The sequence below is a fragment of the Arvicola amphibius genome, chromosome 10, assembly GCF_903992535.2.
Source record: "Arvicola amphibius chromosome 10, mArvAmp1.2, whole genome shotgun sequence".
NCBI lineage: Eukaryota > Metazoa > Chordata > Mammalia > Rodentia > Cricetidae > Arvicola > Arvicola amphibius.
In genome coordinates, this window is record NC_052056.1 from 15,629,309 (window position 1) to 15,654,598 (window position 25,290).

General features: G+C 30.5%; 1 protein-coding gene across 2 annotated transcripts in view; it reads right to left on the reverse strand.

Annotated features, from left to right (window-relative positions):
- Ncam2 (neural cell adhesion molecule 2) overlaps positions 1–25,290 on the reverse strand; it is a 406,325-nt gene that overhangs the window by 23,656 nt on the left and 357,379 nt on the right. The window contains exons 15-16 of one of the 2 annotated variants that reach the window (XM_038345357.1): positions 15,949–16,129; positions 9,486–9,923 (exon numbers count right to left, since the gene is read on the reverse strand). In XM_038345357.1, coding sequence (XP_038201285.1) covers positions 9,817–9,923; positions 15,949–16,129 — 288 coding nt within the window. In that variant the 3' untranslated portion in view covers positions 9,486–9,816. Of the gene's footprint in view, positions 1–9,485; positions 9,924–15,948; positions 16,130–25,290 lie in introns of those variants that run through there. The other variant, XM_038345355.1, reaches the window with a different exon arrangement.

The following is a 25,290-nucleotide window of genomic DNA, read 5'->3' on the forward strand; positions in this document are numbered from 1 at the left end:
CACTAAAGCTTTGCAATAATGATCTTTTCTCAAATGATGTTATGAAGCCACTGAATACACCCAGTTAGGGAGTTAAGAACTACCACAAAGCAGGAGAGCATGTGCAGTCTTAGCTACGGCACTATCCATTCTCCCTCTTTCCCATGTCGTCTGCATTTTCATAATCCTTGCAGTCATGAGAATACCCAGGTTGCTCTTTCCTTGTGGGAGATGGGGAATGTGACATAAAGACTCATGTATTAATGTTTGTTGAAATTAGCATGTGAATGTGATTCTGTTAACTAAAATTCAAACACACTGGCACATTCTGTGAAATGATATGGTATGCATATCTATACTGATGAATAAGTATTGTGTATGTGTATTGTGAATAATATTTGATTAAAAATATTCTTTTGAGTATTTCTTGAGACACATCATATTAATCATGTCATTTAAATATGTGTTCAACCTAACAAGGTTTGGTATTCATTTATTTTCAAAAATGCTATGTAAAACATGATTAACTTAGGAGGTCACAATGCCATTTGGATATTATATCTGTACCTTAAAACCTGAAGCAGGAGGAAAGTTTTAACTTGAGTTCTGTCTGAACTACTAGTAATAGCTTATCACGAAAAGAACTACCTTTCTAACAGAACTTTAAATTTTTATACAGCCTTCTTAGAAATTTTAATGGAAATCTGTCAAATTCTTAGGATTGTTGTTTTAACATAATGAAAGGTTGATGGAGGAGGGTCATCTGTCTATGCATTACTTTTTGTTGGCTAATAAAGAAACTGCCTTGGCTCTTTGATAGGACACAAAATTAGGTAAGCAGAGTAGACAGAACAGAGTTGTGGGAGAAAGAAAGCAGAGTCAGGCAGATGTTTCAGGCAGACACCATAGCTCTCCTCTCTGAGATGGATACAGGCTAAGATCCTTCCCGATAAGACAGCACCTCGTGGTGCTACACAGATTACTAAATATGGGTTAAAGTAAGATATGAGAATTAGCCAATAAGAGGCTGAAACTAATGGGCCAGGCAGTGTTTAAATGAATACAGTTTCCATGTAATTATTTCGGGTAAAGCTACCTGGGTGGCAGGAAGCGGCTTGCTGCTCTCATCACTACAAAAGGTGAATGGAATATGGCCATTTAAACAATAATGAATGCATTAATTTCAAATAGTAAACAGTATTTGCTGGTATAACTGTTTATGTTACTGGGTATGTTATGAATATGTCAAGGGCTTGCAGTACAAAAATCTATTCCGATAACTACATCAAATACCAAAACTTCGTAATTTTGTTGAATATGTGTCCATTTAACTAAAAGATCTAAATTTGTAAAAAGGTCACACAAGAAATTATTACATATATTATAAGTATCTATATAGAGTGATATTTTACACTGATTTTTACATTTTCCATTCTCTTTGTGTATTATTAAAATGTGATATTATATATTTAGCCTGTATGATAGTTGTGCCTTTTTTTCCATTAGAAAATGAAGGTTTTCAACTGATACAAGAAAAAATAAATATCTTTATATCTGAGGCTTAGGAGATGGTTCAAAGGTTGTGAGTATATACTGCTCTTAGAAAGGACCCCAGACAAGGTCACAGTGTCCATATGGCTGCATATAATCTTCTACAGTTTAAGTTCCAAGTGATCTCATGTGCTCTTCTGGCCACTGCAGGCACCCAAAGCATACATGCATATATGTAGGCAAAGCATTCATACACATAACCTAAAAATGAACAAATATAAATCTCCAGATGTATACAAATTGATAGTGTTAGTTAATTGTGAAACCTAATTCCACTATCTCTTTATCGACTTCATTTTATGTAGTTAATATACTTTTAAGATGCAGAAAAAACACAAAAGGGCAATGTTTTTAAAAATGATATTAAGATTTGAAAACTGGTGTATAAAATTATATATATTTCATTTACTTATATTTTTTTAAAAAGAAAACTATCTTTTTCTATTTTACCTACCAATCCTAGTTCTCATTTCCTCTCCTCCTTCCATTCCTTCTACCTTCTCCCCCAACCCCAACCCCCATCCACTCATTATAGAGAGTAAGATGCATTGCTTTGGGAAGGTCTAAGGACCTCTCTACTATATTTAGGCTGAACAAGATATATATCCAAAGAGAATGGGTTCTAGAAAAAAAGTACAAGCAGTAGGGATAAATTCTGGTGCCACTGTCAATGGCCCCGCAGTCTGCTTCAGCTATACAACAGTCACACACATAGAGGGTCCAGTTTGGTCCTATGTTGGTTCCTTTCATGTCCAGCTAGAGTTGGTAAGCGCCCATTAGCTCAGGTAAACTGTTTCAGTGCCTGTCCCCATAATGGACTTGACCCCTTCTCTCATATTCTCACTCCTCCCACTCTTCAACTGGACTTTCCAAACCCTCATTCAAACTAATCAAAAGGTAGAGAAAAAACATCGCAATTAACAGAAATAAAAAGGGGATATGAAAACAGACACTGAGGAAACAGAGAATCATTTGGTCATATTACAAAAACCTATACTCCACAAAACTGAAAAATGTAAAAGAAATGGAAAATTTTTCTGGATAGATGTAATACAGACCAAAATTAAATCAAGATTGTGTGAACAATTTAAAAAGACCTTTAACCTGCAAGGAAATAGAACCAATCATCAAAAGGCTCCCAAACAAACAAACAAAGCCCAGGGCCAGATGATTTCAGTGTAGAATTCTACCAGAACTTCAAGAAAGAGCTAAGATTTATCTATGCTACTCAAAGTGTTCCACATAATAGAAACAGAAGAACATTGCCAAACTCTTTTTATGAGGTTACAGTTAACCACAGAAAGACTCAACAAAGAAAGAGAATTACAAACCAATCTGCCTCATAAATATAGATGAAAAAATATTCAATAACATACTGGCAAACCAAATCCAAGAATACAACAAAAAATTTTTCAACAAATGTGTAAGATTTAGAGCCAAAGGACACAGAAATTTTCTTTACAAACTTCAAATTGCTTAATTCAACATAATATTAAATTCCACACTATCAATGTTTTTGATTTTATAATGAACTAGGCAATCTTTTTTTTTATAAAATTACATATCTTAAAAATCATATGGAACTTATAAATTTAATAATGTAATTTATCTTATATATTTAATCAGATATAGAAGTGAATATTTTCTGTTTAATTATATATAGGAATGTAAAAAGCAACCAAGACATCCTTCAAAAGCTGATTGGATAAATAAACTGAAGTATATTGATAAAACAAAATATTATTTCTTACTATGAAATTTTACATGAAACAAACCAAAACACATTAAAGATATCCTACATAGGTGAAAAAAATAACCTAGGTCTGCTTCTGCCATAAGTCTATGTAGATGGCTTTCTAACCATGGCAAATCAGTGTTGACAGTGAACTGGAAGAGATTTTTCCAGAGGAATAGGGAGAAGGAAAGGGTAGATAGATTTTATGCAATGACCCTGTTTTCTGGTGACATGACAGTGGGTGTAAGTAACACATTTTTTTCATAAACACAAAATGTCAACCAGCAAGAGTTATCTCTAAGGTAAGGTATACTGTGTGATGGCAGTGTGGGTTCACTTTCCATAGAGGCGGAAGACAATCTAACACATTGACATTGGAAAATGGTTGGCATAAAGAAAGGCTCTTGAGAACTTGAATCTTTTCCTATTGATTTAGGTGAAAATCTAGACTTAGTCTGTGAAATAAAGTTCTCAAAGTAGGAAAACTATGACAGTGGTTTAATATTTTCTTGGGAATGGCACTATACCTAAGTTGTGGATATGTAAGAAAACAAAATACATTTTTTTCATCCTTGATGATAAAATCATCATGACATAGTGAGTTTAGAGACACAAACATGTAAAGTTAATTCTTTTGGGCTTTTTCCTATTTTTAATTGAAAGATCTTATCATTGAACCAAAATATATGCTACATATATTATATTTCTTCTGAGTAGTTAACTTTCTTTCATAAGAATAATACGTACATAAAGCAATAAAAACCAGCCTACAAACCACAATCCCAGAGAACTTAGACAACAATGAGGACATGAAGAAAGGCTTACATAGATCTAATCTACATGGGAAGTAGAAAAAGACAAGCTCTCCTGAGTAAATTGGGATCATGGGGTTCTTGGGGGAGGGGTAAAGAGGGGAGGGGAGAGGAAGGGAATGTAGCCAAGAAAACTGTAGAGCTCAATAAAAATCAATAAAAAATAATAATATGTACAAACATAAATTCCAAAACTTTGGATAATTTTCCATTCAATATTTTGTATATGTGCAATTCAGTTTTTGAAAGCCAATACAAATAACATTATAATTTTTAGCATATGATGTCTTTAACATAGAAGTGAAATTGAAATTAATTAATTTATTCATTGTAAAAGTCTTTTATTTGGGTACTTATTTGTGAACATTTTAAATATCATTGTAGTGTTAAAAAAATGACAAGAGATGAAGCACTGCTTGTGTGTCTTACCAAAAATTCTTCTGACTATTCAGGCATCCAAAGAGTGATTTAATTTCATGACAACTTTGTAATAAGTTTTATCTGAACAAAGCTGGGTACTGTTTCTAAATTATTTTATAAGAAGACATTTTTAAGGGTTGTACTTCAGTTATCTCAAAATTGAAAGCATTCACTAAAAACCATTTGCCACTAACAAATAAAATTTTTGAGATATTGAATTTGACCAAGTTGAAAATGAAAACACACAGGACAAAAAGGCAGTAACAGTAATAAAGAAAACACATATAACCAAGATTTTCCTTAGTTTTCTTTATTACAACAATGGAGAAGACACAGAAATACATAAAATAAAATGGCATTCAATACACAATGGAACACATGCACAAGATTACACATAGCACTTGGGAATATGTGAGGGTGTTAAATAAGTGATGATACCCAAGACAATACATTTATAACACGTACATATTGCCAATAAATAAATCTGGGAGGAGAGCAAATGCAATTAAAATGATCAGAATAGTTTCAAACATAAAAATTATACACAAAGCTATTGTGAAAATATGAGAGAAATATTTATAAATAGGTTTGAATTGTGGATCTTCCTTTACATTGCTTGAAAAGACAAGGAGTGAATATTGTCCATTATGTACACACATGGAATGTAAATGAATCAAGTAGTGTATTTAAAGATTGACATTTTATAATTATTCAACTGTATACTGTCTTTTCTAGAATGAAGTGATAAAGAATATACTAATTCATTAGGAATATCCAAAAACTGAGAAACTGTTTGACAGCTAGATATATCACAATCAACACTAGTTCACATTTAAAATGAAGTTTAGGTATATGTGGATGAATACATGACTGTACTTCCAAAGAGATAAAGCAAATACCAATGTCCCATGGATGTCAGTCACAAGTCTGTGTTCCACAAGATCATTTAAAACACATTAAGCACACATATTCATTTATACCCTGTCAATACTGTTTTTTTTTTTTTAAATTTCAACACATTTGTATAGATTGGTTCAATGAAATAATCTACATTATCTCTGGCATTTTCTAGAAAACATTTTAGGGTTAGAAGTTAGTAACTCTTAGTTAAGGAGATTCAGTAAATGATTGCTAAATTTATCCAGTACATCATCTTAGACAAAGTAACAAATTTAAGTTTTGTAACATAAAGAATGACATGAAAGTCATCATTGTCTTACCATTGAACATATAAATTAGCTTTACACTAAACATACATTTTGGCATCTTTGAAAATAGTTAATACAATTTTGAAATACTGATTTTAGAATAGTAGCCTGATTTTTTCAGTACTGAAAAGAGTAACATAATGAAAACTTTAAAATACTACTTTTACTTTATTTTAGTAAAATTAACTATGTATTTATTTATGACATAATTGGTATAGATATTGCCTTTTAATTTAAAGTAATTTCAAAATCAATTCAAAAGCTATTTCAAAAATTGTTCTATATTCAATTACTTGACACAAACAAATGTGATCAAACCATTAAATATGTTGGACTCTCAAAATTTTATGATATATTTCTCTGTAACTACTGTGGCAGATACACAATTTATATGTATAATTAGCAGAAAACAAAGTTCAGGACATACACTCATTTCTAAACAAAAGAAAATAAATGTCAGAAAGGGTAAATTGTTTCTTAAAATGGTGATATAATTATAAAAATATATTTTTGAAAAGAAAGTTACTTAATTTCACTTGATATAGGAAAAAGTCAGAGCAGCCTACACCAATAAAAACAATCATTATAAAATATGTAAAAATCAAATTATTTTTATCATCTATTTCTATATATGTCTATGCATTTATTGATTCGCATAATAATATCAGAGAAATATGCATGACAATAGTTACTGCTACAAATGATATATCTATACTTCTCAATGCTTCTAACATCACAAGAAAATTTAAAAACTTTGTATTTTTAAAACAACTTTCAACTTTTTAAGGTTTTACTTTACCAGTAATTCTTATATTTTTTCTGAAAAGAAATGTTCTCATATATAATATTAAAAATTATCCTTTAAAATAACATTAAAATATTACTTTTTCATGTTGGCATAATGTTATGCATCTTGAATTTCCAATTTAAAAATTATGTTTCTATTCTTAATGTGAGAATATTATATAATAACTGAATGTTTATGTATCTAGATATATTCATCTTGATTTAATTGTACATGGCTAATTTTTGTGTACAATATGCTTGATGAATGAATCGAATAGGCAAATTAAAATATTGGGAAACCACTAAAAATCATTTTTGATTTAATTATAAATAAATCCAAATACATGGGGAATGTTAAATGAACAATATTTGAATGAATGGTAGTTATAATTTAGCTTCAAATACATAATTGTAAAGTTTTATACATTCTTCTAAATAATTTCAAACACAAATATGAATATTTTAAGTCTATTAGAAAATGAACTCTGTGAAAGGATTAGTCATCAATAAGCAGAACTGCAACAAATTATACTTATATAGATAACACATTGTAAACATTAATCTAATGTTTTAATTTATTAATATGTGTTCTATAAAACTCTTAAGTACTTAGATAAATTAGAAAAAAATTAAAAAATAGATAAAAGCATCGAATTTTCAAAATCATACTTGTTAGGTGTTGTTATGCATAAATGCACCTTTAAAACATTTGAAACAAAAGATTTTATAAAAGTATGCTTAGTTATATAAATTCACATGATTATAATGAAGAGGATTTTAATGCCAATTTGTCTGGGGGAAGAACCTACTGCTCTCTTCTAGGCATCTATTTCCGGCACACAATGGGTTAGTAAATAATAAGAATAATTTTATTTGTGGCGGAGTTCATTGAAACTAAGTTCTAGTGTTACTATGCCAGGATTGGTAAGAGAAAATGGACATTCTGAAATGAATTAAAAGATACCTGATATCATACATATACATGCAGCTTACAAGGAAAATCATGCATAAGCAAATTCACTTAGCTCCATCAGAGAATGGTTAAAAACTACTGAAATATTTTAACACTGGAAGTTATTATACACACATTGTTAGACAAAAATTACCTATAACAGTATATACTATACTCATGTCAATACAAACATTTGTATATGTACACCTTCAATAATTAAATTTATTTAAAAACAAACAGTAGAAAAATGGTTGATAGCAACTATGGAGAACATGATTTTTTGTGGTTTATTTATCATTGGTCATATTGCAGATGATGAACGATTGATTTGAAGTAGACAAAAGGATAAAAAAGCAAGTTTTTTGTTTTCAGACTGTACTGAAGGTTGGTTTTATACAAGATAAAACCCAACAACAAGAATATCACCAAGGCATAAATGGTCCTTTAGGGCAATACAATAACTTCATTATTTAGTATTTTTGTTCCTTCAATTCTATGATATAAGATACCAATGCACACAGTGGTTATTTTGAGTGTTACAAATAATATGTTGTGTATCTGTGTAACTTTGACCTTGAGTGTTCTTTGTATCACTCTTGATAATGCTGAGTTGTGGTACATAAGCTTCCAAATGAATTAAAACTAACTACTAGGCACATACATCATGCTTCAAAAATCATTTCAAGATAAGTTAAATAAGATGTAACTCTTTCTTGTTAATTGACGTCTTTCAACATATTGTAATGATTAAATTATGCACTAAAAAACAGAAAGAAACATGTTTAGAAATGTTGCTTTAATTGTCTTCATTCTCAATATTTTCTACTGATTAGTAATGAATGTATCAACTCTTAAGGGAATACCAAGGAATTTAGTGAAAAGTCACAAATAGCTACATCATTAAGAAAGTATGGCTCATGTTATTTTTCCAAAATTAAAAAAATTCCAAAATATTAGCTTGATTTTCATATCCAATGAATTGGATTTGTTTTTGCTATGTTTCAACAACAAGGAAAAATTATTCTTGAATGGATCATATTTTTAGTTTATTTTGTCAGCTATAAGACAAAAACAATAGTTGAAAGCAAAGATATTTTAAATCATAAATTAAAACAAAACTGATTGTTAATTCATATCTAATCTTGTTGGACCTCACATAATAAATGATATATAATAATAACAGTAATAAATAATGTGATTGGGTATCCCAAAAGCACAGAGAACTTATAGATTAGCCAATTGCTTAATTTTGGTGGATGATTCCCAAAAACTGAAAATTAGTTGATTTAGCAAATAAAAACTCTTATGTTTGTCTACAAATGGCACACATAAGCAAACTTGTGTGTATGCGTGTGTGTGTGTGTTTGTGTGTGTGTTTCCTAATTGGCCTAAGTAGGCCTAACCACATCACTAAGATGTGGGTCAAAGCAAAAGAGACCTTCTTGTCATTTTCAAATAACTGAAACTGGAAAAAACAGATACCCTTCATGTCTTTCTTCAAACTGCACTTTTTTTTTTGAAATTTTGAATACAGCAAGTTCTTGTTCGCATCTCATTTTCATCTCTTTGAAATTATTACCTATAATAGTCATTTCTCATTTTGAATCTTCCAAAGACAGTGACTGTCTGGCATTCAGAAAAATTCAATATGTAACTGCATAGGCTGTCACATCTGCAATACTTGGTTTCATCTAAAATATAATGTGAACTTACTGTATCGAGCAACATTTCAACATAATGACATTAAGGTTATTTATTTCAGACAATGGTAGAGAGATAATTTCACTTAATAAATCATTAATTGGATATTCAGATTTAAAGGAAGATACTTCGTTCATTTTTGCTCCTTCAGACATTATCTCAAAAATGAAAAAAAAGAGAATAATAGATATATGTATCCTGTATAACTGGATATCAAGTTTGTATTTTATGTAAATGGTTAAAACTATAAAATCTTATAAATGTTCTTTAAACCAGAAATTTTCTTTAAACAGTTTAATAGACTAATAGGGGCGACTCACAATTTTATAAAAATCACAATTTTTACATGCTTAATACCTAGGGATGTTGTTTATATTTGCAAACTAATTAAATAAAAAGGACTGTTTATATAAAATGCTTAAGTTCAATGTACAACAGACACTATAGCCATGTCTGATTTGTGAAATGAAGTCTTTGAATCAAAGCATATTGTTGTTAAAATAGTTGAGAGAATAAATATTTCTGGAATGTTTTTATGTTGGTAAAGACAGAAAGAGGCTAATTGTTAAAAATATAAATTGACTGCAAAAGATTTTGGTTATACTCTTTGATAATTCTGTTGCTACTCTTCTCCTTATTTCTGTTCAGGCAATATCATAGAAGACAATAACATTAAAACAAGCAAGACAAACTCATAGCAATAATGAGAGAAAACCCAAGAGCGTTCAGCTGCCATGACTGGCCTCCATTTTCACCTGTATTCTCTTCACAGCAATTATCTGCATGATGAAAATATTTTTGAACATAGAACATAATAAAATAAATAACCAATAATTAAATTGTAAATGTGGAAATAAAATAAAAGAAATAAAACAATAGTAGGAAAGAAAAAAAGAGAAAAATTAATGAAACATGTACACATATCTATTAACATTTAGAGAAAAAATTACTCTGACACAAGACAGTGATTAAAACTTTATAGAAAATATTTTTAAAGTAATCATTCCTTGCAAAAAGGTTTATGTAATGAAAATTATCAATGAGATTTATAACGTGGTAATCTGATATCATTTTTGTCATTTTTTTAAAAATTGAAATTATTTACATTTATATGTTGAACATAAATACTGATAAGAAAGAAGTCAATGATATTCCACTGTGAATTACAGCATTCACAGTACTTCAGTATACATAAGCCTTTTATAGTCCACAGTACAATCTACTATGATTAATTACCATACAGATTTAAGAGCAATAATTAAAACTTGAAAAATACTAACTGCCATAAAATGTAAGTGAATGAAACAAAGACACAGATTTAAGGAAAATAAAATTACACAAATTATCAATTTGTGCAGTCAATTATCTACTGTTATACTCTCTATACCTTATTGAACAATATCAAATATGTTTTGAAATTAATGATCTTGACCATAATTTAAAATTTTGTGTTTCATTATGTGCTAATAGTTAATACTGTCAGGTTGTAGTGTTAATATTTGGATACTATTGAATATTACAGAGAGCTAAAATTAAGTTCTACATTGTTAGACCATGATTTCATGATTTTTCTAAACTTACATCTTTTGTATTCTAAAGGTAACATGAATTATAGGAAAGCATTTTTATTAGCCTTTCAAGTAACTCTTGCTTTTTATGTTCTTATTTATTTAACCATCCTTAAAAAGATTCAGTTTCTTTGAATTCAAGTAGAAATCAACCAAATATTATCTAATAATTCACTAGAAATATTATGTTTAATGTCCTTGACTAGAGAAATTAAACCTTTCAGGTAAGCCTTACTTAGCAGTGATTTATGGAAGTTTTTCGGCTTATCCAAACTGAAAGAACATACTTGTACACTGCGTGTCTTCATCTGATAGAATATCCCATTATTAGCTTCTAATGATATACAAAAGGAATTGTGTGCTTCCATAATATGGTGAGTCAAAAATCATACCTGCTTTCATTACAAAGGAGCAGCAAAAAGCAAAAAGGAGCAATTGATAACGATTTTTAAATACAAGTGAAAACAAAGATATTAGAACTAAAATAATTTGTGCAATATTTTACAAATGTATATTGATGTCTGATAATTCGCTAGAAGATAATATTCTGGTCAATTCATAAATATAGTGGTATATTTACCATTTAAAAGTACTCTACTAGTAAATAAGCCATAGCAATTTTATCAGTCTTAAATTTCAGATATAGCATTTTAATCATTTTTATAACAATATATTTGAAACTCAATATTCTGTATATACATATAATAGCAAAATGGATTTGGATTTTGAAACCTCAATGAGTTCATTTTGTATATTCTATTTATCCATAAAAACAGATGTTTCTTTTATAATACACTTATTCTTAATCAAAATAAAGTGTATTATAAATGTAAAACTAATTTTAAATCAGAATCATGAACTTGAGGGGAATACAATGTGTACCAAGATAAACAGATAGAAAAATACTTCAAAAGAACTTAAAAAGAAATATGCTGTTTATGAACATAATTTGAGCAGGTTATTACAGCATAAAATTGTATTTATAAAATTCATATCAAAACTTTATTTGAAGCCCATTATTTGGAAGTTAATAATGTGTAAATGCATATGAGTAATAAACTTTATGACAAAAATATCTGTATATAGATGAATATTGTATAAGATCATCTATAGAAAGAAATTATCAATTTAAACTTCAAATTTTTTATCTTCCCAGTCTTAAAAAAAAGGATTTAGATTTACCAGTGTCTTATTCATAAAATCTCAGGTAATGAGCATGAATTATTCCTTTACTTAATACTGGAAATATAAATCATAAGAGTTGTGGTTAAAATCAATGAAGGTCATTTTTAAATACTATGGAAAATATAATTTAACATTGCTGAATATTACATATTTAAATGCTTCAAAATTATTTGTCATCACAATTTTTAAGGGTTATCTCAAAATACTAACTACACAGTTCTTAGTCTATTAAGTCATGCATTTCATGTGGCAAAATAGACTTGTCAATCACTGGATTCTATCAGTATATCAAAGTAAAATACTTTATGGAATTTTTGTTCTATATTAATTTTTAAATTCTTTCCCCTTGTAATTTTTGACTCTTTGTACATTGTACAGTAGAGAATGAAATAATCTCCTTCTTTATAAGATGGCTTGACAAGAATTACATTTGTGTCTACCTTATGAGTAGGCCTTATTACATCAGATATGAAGCAATCCAGTCTTCTCCATCTTAATATCTTTCTAATAATTTCCACTTCCTCTACCTACCTTGGCAGGAAAGCTTTTGTAACTATTAACAAAAAAGTAAATGAAGTCTTGCAGGTGTGTATGACCCATTTCTTACTAAAATCTCTCTTAATCACTCTGGCAAAACTATACGCAATGACATATATGGATTTTCCCAGCAGCATTTCACACTTTGTTCATATACTTCAGGACATAAGTTCTAAATTTCATGATTTCACTATTATTTTATTCCAGTGACTCTGTAAGACCTTAATTTTTGGAAAGATGATGGATGAAAATGTTTTTTTTTTTTTTATATCCCAGTTCCTGATAGTTTTGGGATTCTTTCTTCAGCAATCAAGAAGGATCCCTTAAAGATCTTGACCCAGTACTTGCAGAACTGAGAAAATTTTGAGGAATATCACAAGCGGAAATTTTTCGTGGAATTTAGATAATGATTTTGAGTGTTACTGTCTCCACTCATTCACAAAATTCATTCATCTGTTCTACATGGGAAGTAGTAGAAGACAAGATCTCCAGAGTAAATTGGGAGCATGGGGACCATGGAAGGAGGTTAAAGGGGAGGGGAGAGGCAGGGAGGGAAGCAGAGAAAAATGGAGAGCTCAATAAAATCAATAAAAAAATTCATTCATCTGTTAATTCTCATAGACTCAGAATGTAAAATTTTAAGTCACAGTCATCTCATCTGCAATAGGTATATCTAATTAATAATTTGACATTCCATGCTTCATATGGCTGCCATTCTGCAAACAAATCTGTACTACAAAAGTATTCAGCTGAAGAAAAGATGCTTACAAAGAAGCTAACAGTAATCTGGTCTATTAAATACAGCCTAGTAGATAGGTCTTGTGAGTTTCCTCATACAATGTGGCTACAGTTGATTCTTTCCCTTTTTCCATTCCGTGACTTTTTTTTATATAATTCACGTTGTCTCATCACATGTACTTAGCCACATAAATGAAAAGTATGTAATGACTACACATCCTACGTACTACATTTTTCCCCTTTGAGATGTGTGATACTTAATTATATGACTTTTATGGACCATTCAGATACAATTCCCTTCCTAAGATTCTCTTGAGGCATATGTACAAATTCTCTTTTAAATGCACTTTTTTCCTAGTTGCTAAAGGAAACAGTTACTTCTGTCTAAGATGTCTTACACGAAATACACATATCTAGAAGTTATTATTTCAAGTCTCTTTGGAAAGTTTCTTTTAGGGGAGATATTTTATTATCTTATTTCAGGATCCTTCGCTAATGTGGTCAAGGCAGCATGTTTGACAGGCACAAGTCATACTTGTCCCTGTTGTCTGATGCAATAATTACTACATTAAGTGTGATCAGCTAAAGATTCCACTGTTTGCACAGATAAGTCCTTGTCAGTACTTGCCAAAAGTACAACTTCAATACAAATCACATTATGAAAAAAATAAAATCATAATTTTCTTCACTTTCCATCTCTGAGCTGTCAAATTAAAAAATTCACAAACTAAAAGAAAAAATACTTTTATAATGAGTATGTTACTTTAATTCTTGATCTATGTACTGTTTGCAGACATATATGTTAGTTATTTATTGATTTGCCTTTTATGTCTACAATTCAATTAGCACAATAAAAAGAATAGCTATATTTTATTTTAAAAATTTTATTATTATTAAATTATTAATAATTTATCCTATTTTAATAGGGCAAAATTTTTGATAAATAAAAGTATTATGGAGAATATTATGATAATGTGATGCACATATGTAATATACTCTGATGGAAATTTGTATTTCCATCTTCTTAAATATTTATTACTATTTTTGATTGAGAAAATTGAAGCTCCTTTCTTGTAGGTTTTATACATAAAAGGTGTCAATTATTATCTCTCTACAATAATGTTGAAGACAGCAGAACTTCATGTAACTGTGCATTTTATCTATTAAAATTTATATTTATTACTTCATATAAATCTTCATTATTGTTTGAAATTAAATAGAATGTTTGACAAAAATTAGTCATAATTTCACTTGACTATATAACTATTATGAGGACTCTAGAAGTGGGATATACTTTCGAGTCCTTGGTCAGCTACACTGATTCAGTTTGAGATAACATTTAATTCACATTTAGGAGACATGCATGGGATATAATTGACACAATCATACTAAAACTGTAGAAGATGTTATTGGTATTTCAAATTCATAAGGACAATTAAATTGATAGGCCATACTATATCCAAACACTTTTACTTATGAAATCAATCATTTCATTCATTTCCAAAGTAGAATATTCAAACATATGTTTACCAAGTACACTTGAAAAGAGACAGTCATTTAAGCTTTAAAGTCAGATGCAAACATGAGTATAACTTACTAGATAACTCTTAAGAATATAATGTGGTGAGACAGGAATAAAAAATAATATTAAAAGATACCCATAGTGTTTCTGAAGAAGCCTAACTTATACATTTTAAAAATACAAGATCTGTAGTACTTGATAATAAATATTAAGAACACTTTGCCACATTTTAATTACTTTTAAATTTTAAAATCTGCATATAACTTAATTAAATATTAATTTTATCAAATAGCTTTCATCGTGAAAGGACTATCATTTAAAAATTGTCACATTGTTGTCACCTTGAAATTATAAGGTAAGTGATATAGTCAAAGTGACTTTTTCTCCTTAATTGAAAAATAATATGTCCTATTAAGGATACTGTGTTACAGGTGAAATAAGCCAGGATTTATGAATCAAAATTTTGTTCTCATCATATATTTGGAGAGATAGAGATATTTTAAAATATAATAAAATATATAACAATAAATATATTACAAACATATATTCCTCAACTAAATAATAATATCAAAATGAAGATATTGAATATCCTTTTGAAGTATCATATGCCCTGCATTTATTGTCTTCATAGAATGTATTTGAGAAGAATTTTGGTAACTAGGTAATTTTATCAGCATATCAATTTGCAATGTATAAGTATCATCAGAGATCTTGATTCGTTTGTATTAAAAACAGATTAAAAGTTCACTGATACATTTGACCCTCATAGTACCTACATCTCTAGTTCTTAACAAAATTGCATTTAAACTGTTTCTGCCTCAATGATTTTTCTTCCTACTCATTGATATGGGTCAAGCATGGGTGAGCTTGTCTTCAGCTGTAGAGAAACCTAAGTGGAACTGGAAAACAAGCTCCCAGGTGCTTGGCAGGTAAGCCATCTTTGCAAATGTTTTTTTTTTTTTCATCTCACCACATTTTTCAGGCGGTTTTCAGCTGTCATTCTCATCTTCACTCCCTCTATCCGTCATTCCCTGTTCACTGGTACTGCTATAGTTGTCAAAGCAAGTTCTTCAAAGTACCTAATATCTCAAGCTAATAACTGTGAAACTTCATTATGACATGCAACAATAATGCTTAGAAAGTAGAAATGACATTTCAGCTTATCAAGTTTAATATTCATTACTAGTGAAATATACCACAGGAGTAAAAAGATCAGATAGTACCAATTTTCAGAAAGGATATCATCTTGCTTACCTTTAATAATGTTGGGCTTTGGGGGCATGCTGAACTCATATACAGTGGGCTCAGAATACCCCAATCTGTTGGCAGCTGTGATTTGCACTTCGTAGCCCATCGTCCACTGCAGATGTTCCAGAATAATGTGGTCTTTATTCCCCTGCACCTTCTTCTCCAGCCACTGGTCTTCCTTATCTTTCTGGAAAGGAGAGAAAAGAACTTTTGGAACAGAGTTATTTTGGGGCAGAGGGCAGTGGGAAGCCAGTCCACAGCTCATCACTACACTGCATCAGTAGCATAATCCCCAATAATCAGGCTAGTGTTTGAAATTATGGTCTGGGTCTATAGATAAATTGTAGTTTGTGAAGTCACATATGAAATCTTACATTATGTCATCTGATAGTTATGTTCTTTTATGTATACACCCAAAACTATCAGGAAACATAAATTTTGAGATTTTTAGACAGTTATATATAGTTTCTAATTTCCCAATAGGCTCTTTCTGAAAATCAAGCATTTGACATACTATTCTCTTCTGAATTATAAATAATTTAACTCTTTCATGTAGCAAATTAAACCCTACATCCTTTTACAGTGATATTTTAAGGAATCAAGGAGAGGATTAATATTTCTTGAATATAAATCAATTTCATTTTCCATTCAAATTAAGACAAGGAGATATTTTAATCCCCTAATTGCTATTCCTAGGGAACAGAAAAAAAATTTAAAGTGGGTGTAACTAAATACTCCCCTAGGCATGAGAATCTCAATTATGCATTTGTAGGCTGTCTAATTTGCAGAAATAGAGTACCCAGGGAATGATTTAAGATAACTAGTGGGAGAGTGTCCCTCTAGGTAGCTTAATGATATGATTTGCTGAATAGGACTATCATTAATATGCCAATTAAATGGTGAAAGACAAGTTCTTTTAAAAAAATAGTCATGGAGCTTGAGTAAAGCTTTCATGGACCAATTCTTTTCTGTAAAGAAAGTAGTAAAACCTTGTGACAGTAGAGGCAGATCTTTAATTGTCAAGCTTATCTTAACACCAGCATTTAAGAGTACACTACCTTTGCTCTACATTGAGGAATATGCTTTGTGTTCATAAAGGAGCTTCTTTATGCCTTCATTCATGACAGAAAGTAACTCATTACCTTTCTAAAGACTTTATAGAAACTGTAGCCAACACAATGTTATATTAAAACAAAATAATTATAAAATAAATGTCAATAGAAGAAATAATCATACCAATATGCATTTTGATTATTCTAACTCCTGTGATGTATGGTTGAAGGTTCATATAACCAAACAGTAATTGTCATTGTCTATGATTTCTTGACCACATAGTTAGTTTACCTACTGTTTGTGTGTCCTTACATAAATAATTAGAATTCTTAAAAATACTTGTCATTAACTCTGATATTTTATTATAGTGCCATATTTAAATGAATAACTTTAGTCAATATATTAGTTCATAGTTAAAGTATTTTTATGAAAAAAGTCTATTTTATAATAGCAATTCTAAGATAAATGAAATGCATCCTCTTCTTTCAGAGCAAAAGGCATAAGGAAGATAAATACTTATATATTCTTTGCTATTTAATACTGATAGCTATTTACTGAAAATATTTCAAAATACTCTTTTTGTCTTTAAAAATATTTTTTCCTAAGCCATTTCCCCTTTTCTGTTTAAACAAAGAGGAAGGTTTTAACTTTAGCATAATAAAAATATATAACAGGTATCAATCAAGAATTACAGTTACAATATTTCTATTTACTTTATCTTTTGTCATAACTAAGGAAAAAACTTTAACTATCTACCCCAATGATACAGAAGAACTTTGGGTGACTGTCCAGACAGCAAAATGTCTCTGTCAATTTTAGAGTTTTGGAAGTTACTTACAATGCACTTCCTGTTTATTTAGGTAATATTATAGCCTTCTGGAGTCTCTGATGAAGTTAAAGAATAGATGGATAGTTACAGTTTTCCTTAGTTACGATAAAAGATAAATACATTTTAATACACATGCTAAAACCACTAGTAGCCAGTCTTGTTTCCTAGTAATCAATGCTCATTTTTATGTATTCATGAACTTAAGACTTTAATAAATTAAATTTGTCTCTTACATTTAAATGTTATTATATTATAACTAGATCCCAAATAGTTTAAAGAGGTCAACTGAAACTTTAAAATCTGTGCCCTTTAAACATCGTTGTTTGTCCATACAATTGATTTTAAATAATCATTTTTTAAGTCAGGAGAGATTTAACGTACTAATACTAAGAAATAGTTATGATCCCATTGAGGACATCCATTTATAGATAAATTTGTAAAACAAGAAACTATCAAATTATATGCAATCACATTAACACTACAAATACATATAAAATCCCCCTACTTAAAATAGCTCCTTGCAATTTCTCAACTACTCTATAAGATTAGTAGACTTGCCTTTAATCTCCAAATAACTTAACTTGATTTTGTGGCATTATTACTACAAATATTAACTTCCATGAGGTGTGCATAGAGACTTTGAATAGTGCTTTTAATACTTTAAGTCTTTTATAAAACATTTTTTCTTCCTAATTGGGGAGGAAACAAAGCACTATACTTTATAATATTATATCTTAGAGTAATGTGTGTTTCCTGGCTCATAAGCTACAAGCAATTATTATCATCCAGAATATCTACAATCTTGTCACTATTCATTGAAATTAAAATTAAATGCATATATGCATTTGCCCACAAGACATCAGCTGGCAAATAAGAAATATGTGGTCTGAGTTATATTGTTCCTTTACAAATCACAGTTGAAAGTTTAGCTCAGAAGAGCAATATAGTTAACATTTTATGGATGTTACTATTGATTCTTCACATAGGTTCACAAGATCGAAGATTCAGAGAAAAGTTATTGTCCTGAATTGGCTGACAACTTGTATTATAGCAAAAGCAAATCCTTGGAGAATGTACTAGCCCCTAATGAGGGCAAATGTCCATTAGACTGAAGCAGCACAGTGTCGATAAATCATCTTATAAGAATTGCAGAGGTCTCCTAAGGGTATGAGAGATATTAGCAATTTGTCAGACTACCTTGCAAGATAGAAAAGCTCATATCAGGAACTCTAATATTGATAATTTTGCTAGATTTCTTTTTGTACTACTTGCAATGTGATCACCTAGATTAAACCGCCCATTTATGATTTTATCATTATTGGTATTATTATTTGTACATTAAGTTATATGTTATGTGGGATTCTCCTCTGCATGCTGTAAATATGTTTTATTACCATTGGTTAATAAAGAAGTCACTTTGGCCTATGGCATGGTAGAGTAGAGTTAGGCAGGTAAACTAAACTGAATGCAGGGAGAAAGAAAGCAGAGTCAGGCAGATGTCATTTAGTTGCCAAACAAGAAAGATGCTGGATACTTACTGGTAGGCCACAGCCTTGTGATAATACATAGTTAATAGAAATGGGTTAATTTGAGATGTAAGAACTAGCTAGAAATATGCCTGACCATCAGCCAAACAATGTTGTAATTAAATAGTTTCTGTGTGATTATTTGGGAAAATTAAAGCACAGCCTCTGCTTATATATGTGGCAGACCATATCTACTAAGGAAACTGGAGACCTAACATTTGTCCAAAAACTCTCTGTACATTGACAATTTTCCAGACTCCTTTAGCTTCTTTTTCCAATGGTGATGGTACAATAAAAGTACATAGCAAGACATGACAATAGAAATAGGACTATATGCATTAAGGAAAGTGACACAAGAAAGAAGAAAAGGAAGATGGATAATGATGAAGTGAATGGTAAAGTACACTATATCCATTGCTGAATAGGTCAGAGCATCACCAATTAATTACATGGTTAATATAAACTAATACAGTCTGAGACTGTGTCAAACATCGCTACACTGTGGGACTCAAGTAGACTGAGAAGCAAACATATGGGTAGTAAATCTGCAGAAATGAACACAGGATCTAATATCTGCAGAAAATCTTATGTGGATAAAATTTCAGAATACCAATATGGTGTTTTGCACCATACACAGTAGCAAAACAATATAGGGATTGTAAAATCTCAAAAGACATATTTTATTTGTCCATTGCTTCTATTGTTTCCTTTTATATTATATGGTTCTGTACTTCATCAGATAGCCCAAATTCCTTCTTTCTATTAATTTAAAAGATTGTGTAGAAAGTACACTTCATGATTGGTTATTTAGAAATTGAAAATTACTGAAGAGTAAGTAATATCCTTCTAAAAATTACAAGGAATAAAAACAATTATTTTGTAAAACTTGTACTAGGAGTCTGAGTTCTATACTTAAAATAGCTCTCCATGAACTGAAAACTGAGACAAGTATTATAATAAGGAAATAGTTGGCAGAAGTAGTTTTATTTAAATTAACATTCATTGCCATTATGAAGTTAAAAAGAGATCCTCTGGTTCTTTTGAATTGATGAGCTGGACGTTGGAACAAATTAGTGACAATGAAGAAAGGATGTCATCTACTGTGTGTAATCATTCAGTTTTTATTTTTTTGTTGAGGATATTCCTACCCCTGTGTCATTCAGGATATCATGTAAAGTGAGATCCACCTGCCTCATCACCAAAGTACTAAGATTAGTTCTGTTGTCACCATGACCAACTCAAAGGGATTCTTTTATTGGAAAGCATCACATAGTCATTGAAACAATAGGCACAAGAATGGACTGTTACATTAGACTGATAGGAGAAAACAATGACCAAATAAAGGAAAATAGGGTATTTTATTAAAATATCTAAATAGTCATTTTCTAATTATGATTTTCCTTTATTCTTGGCAATTTCTTATATGTATACAATCCTATACAGTTGCATCAAATCACAATGCCCTCTTCCAACACCTCCTTTTTACCTTTTATGTCTTTTTTACTTTCAATTTTGATGATAGATGTAATTGAAGACAGAAATATATAAATTATGTCCTTGAAAATTGAAGTATATTGATGACTATTTGAAAATGAAGTACATTGACAATCATTCTCTAAACTTGAATTTCTTTAATATTATTTTCCCTTTGATTGAAAATTGCAATTTCTCAGAGAAAATTGATGATGTGGGATTCCCCTCTGTATGCTGTGAGTACTATTGGTTGGTGAAGGAACTGTCTTGGGCCTGTGCAGGCAGGGAGGGTACAGCCGAATACTGGGAGAGAGAAGGAGGAGTTAGAAAGAGGACATGTGGCCCTGCCAGAGACAGACACCAGAACATTGCCCAGTGGGCCACAGCCATGTGGCGATATACAGACTGATGGAGATGGGTTGAACTGGTATGTTGGAGTTAGCCAATGGGAAGTTGGAGCTGATGGGCCAAGCAGTGATTTAAATAATATGGTTTCTGTGTAATTATTTCAGAGCTAGGTGGGTGGGAAAAAAGTAGCAACCTTCCGGCTACAGATTGATTTTGATCTTATACTTATAGAATTTAATCAGCTCACAAAAATAAAAGCTAATTCTATTAAATAATCTTCACTTTCTTCTTTTCTATTGAAAATATTGTTTTTCATTCAAAATGTTCTAATCAATGTTTTTCCTTCCCCAGCTCTTTCTAGATCCTCCCACCTTGCCACCCATCCAATTTATGCCTTACTTTTGCTCTCTTTGGGAAAAAAAAAAAAAAAAAAAAACATCAAACAAAAATGCAAGAAGCCATAGTAAAAAAATAACAAAAGAAGACACTAGAAGCACAAAATCAAAAGATAAAATATAACATTGAAGAAATAATCTGCAATCAAAAGTAAATGAAAAACAAAGCAATATTAGAAAAACACCTACAAAAATACCTTTGAGTTTATATGTTATTGTCATCTAATGCTAGGCACTGTCTCACCATTAATTGTTAATATTCTCAGTGACATTCATTTGCAGAAAATTAACTTTTAATTTATAATGGGGTGTTTTTTGGAGATAGCATTATTCTCAGTAAAAGCTAAAATATGTATATGCAAATATTCTTGAAAATCAAAAATATCAATATTATTGTTTTGTGACAATAACTGGCTCTATATGGATATAGTGCTACTCAATAAAAACGTTTTTGCCTCTAGCCATGCTTACTATAGTTCTAGCACTATAGTAAGTGGAAGCCAATGATGTGAAGTATGTTAATTAAGGTAATATTGTTCTTGAAACCCTAATAATATCCTGCTGTGTTTTCCTACATATGATAAATATTAAAACAATAAAAGTAAAGTTGCTAACATTTTAAGAATTTATTGGTTGTATTAAACCAAATATATTGAGAAGACTATAGAGAAAGTATTTTATATTTTAATATGTATTTATTTGTGTCTATGCATGCATATGTGTGGGAATTGGTGTATCAAGCAGTCCATTGAAAGGTCAGAGAACAATTTGGAAAAATTTGTTTCCCTTTAAAATCATGTGTGTCCTGAGGATTAAAGTCTGGTCATCAGGCATGGCATGGGGCACTTTCAGTCTCTAAGCCATTTTATATATCCTTAAGAGATTAATTCTATTTGTATAAATTACATTGTACTTTTGTTTGGCAGATTTTTTATTTTAAAATACTATCAGATGCAATATGTTAGTCCTGATAGCGTTTCTGAAATGTTACTCTAATCCTGGACTACTACTTGACAAATAAGTAATTCTAGGTGGGGGGAGGGGAATGGATCACTGTGAGTTCGAGACCAGCCTGGTCTATAAGAGTTAGCTCCAGGACAGGCTCTAAAGCTGCAGAGAAACCCTGTCTCGAAAAACCAAAAAAAAAAAAAAAAAAAAAAAAAAAAATTTCAAACTTAATTACTTTCTCTGGGCTTCCAAGTATATATTTCAACACAAAGTGTTTAGCACAGAATTTAAGAAATGAATGCATATATCATTACCAATAGTTTCCTATATATGAGGCCTCCTTAGCTTCCTGAGTAAATGAGCTGTATTAACTCTTCTACTGTAATGTCTATGTGAGCTAGCTCAAACCCAGGCCCCAAGCACACTAGCATGTTCTTCCACTGACTTCAACTACAGACCTTTGATTTTTTTTTTTTTTTTTTTTTTGGTTTTTCGAGACAGGGTTTCTCTGCAGCCCTGGAACTAGCTCTTGTAGACCAGTCTGGCCTCGAACTCACAGAGATCCGCCTGCCTCTGCCTCCCGAGTGCTGGGATTAAAGACGTGCGCCACCACCGCCAGCTCAGACCTTTGAAATTTTTGTTCATTATTTTCCTTTTTGTATTTGTGGTTTGTTTAAGAGGTATGTCTTGTTAAGCAATGTACTTAGTTTTTAGCCATAGTCTTTGATATCTATAAATAATAACACTCTTAGAATTATTACAAATAATACAGCACTCCTAAAGTACACATGATTTATTAAATAAAACCCAATGGCAATAAAGTTTTAAAAAGCATAGCATAAAATAATAAATGTCTGCTACTGTTGATTTAAAACATCAAACTACTTGCACTGAATGTAGTATTTGTTACTCTACTATCAATTCATTATATTATATAATCAAACATAGCTTAAATTTCAAGTAAATTATTTACATGCAAATATATAACCACATTACTATTTCAGAGTTTTTTATTGTTCACTCATATTTTTTTGGCATTCTTCCTTACAAGTCATTAATGTCTACTGATGTTTTCTAGTAAAAACTTCCTGGATGAAAATATAGATAGGTAAGAAACATGGAGGAGCTATTATAGTGTAATTAATGATGGAACTACAATCTATGCTCCTCAGAGGGATTCTCTGTTTTGCACAATTTTCAAATGAGACAATGAGAACTTACAAGAAACCTGTCCCAAATTGCCTTATATTTTTAGATTAGATCTGCCTAAAACCCAAGGATACTTTCTGAGACTCACTGATGTAGAATGTTTATGGCACAATATGCAAATACACCCTGATGCTCATTATTGCCAGTTTGAAGCCTACAACAGAGATTAGCCATCCCTAGGAAGAGACACAAACCACCAACAACAAACAGATTCACTTAGCAGCCTGTGTTTAAATATTTCTCTGTCTCTCTCTCTCTGTGCAACAATAATATTTAAAGACAAAGATCTCATGAACTTGAAATGGAATGAGAAGACAATTGAGGTTGTTGAAGGAAGGAGGAGCAGAGGAAAAAAATGCTACTATATATTGATTTTAAAAGAGACCTGCCCAGTTAAAGGAACTATTGGAATCGAATGGAAAAGTTAAAATGCTATAAAATTGCTTATTAAAGGACACAATAGAAAATTGAATTTCATTTCCTTACATTAAAATCTAATGTTCAAATTGAGAAACCATCATAATTCACAAAATATACATTTTAAGAATATATTGAAAATGTATTCGAGCACCCTAAAGAACTGAAGCTCTAAAAAAAAGTCTATAGAAAATACAAACAAAATTATTTGTGGAAAAGTTTTGAGAAGCAATCATTCCCAGTGACCACTGATATTATATACAACAATGAAGCAGAAGAAATAGACATGGAACAACATTGGTAACTGTCTCTCAAAAAGCAGAATTCTCTTTCACAATAACCTTTGGAATATCCAAAGCAGCTATTGATGTTGCAGTCCTTCACTCACCAATTCAAAATACATTTTAATCACATGATCCAGTTTACTAAAGGTCAGTGACCACTCTTTATTTAAACATTAGTCATAAATCTATTTCATTATAATAACTTGTTCTTAGATGTGATGTGCTAATCTTCCTATCATGAGCATTTGGCCTACATTGTGAATTTAAGAGCATTAGAATTATCTATAGGGGATAAAGAAATGATTTAATGGTTTAAGGGCATCAACTGTTGCTCCATGGAACATAATTTAATTTCCAGATCACAACTATCTGTTACTCCACTGCCAGCATATTTACATTCTTTGTAAGCTTATAAACAACACATTATACTGAAGAATATGTGAAGACAATTTTTTATATAAAAATTAATGAAAAAATATTTTAAAAAAGAATTGCTGAGAAACACATCACTGGAAATATCTGTGAAGATGTTTCCAAAGTGTTTTGTAGCCAAAAGAAAGACTTGTTATGGAAGTATGAGTGTTAGGGCTTCATGGGCTAGAGTCCAGTATTGTTGTAAAGATCAAGGTAGAATAACAGCAGCATTGATCTCTCTGCTTCTTCACTTCCAACACAAGGTACTTACTTACTTACTTACATGATGAACTACTATTTTTTAAACCATGACTCAAGTTAAATTATCTTATACTTAAATTATTTTAACAGATATATTGTTACAATAATATGAAAAGTTTCTAATACTGTTTCTACTGTAGAAACCTAGGAAAACTCTGAGGCCATTTCTGAGGCCTCTCAGCCTTACTTCT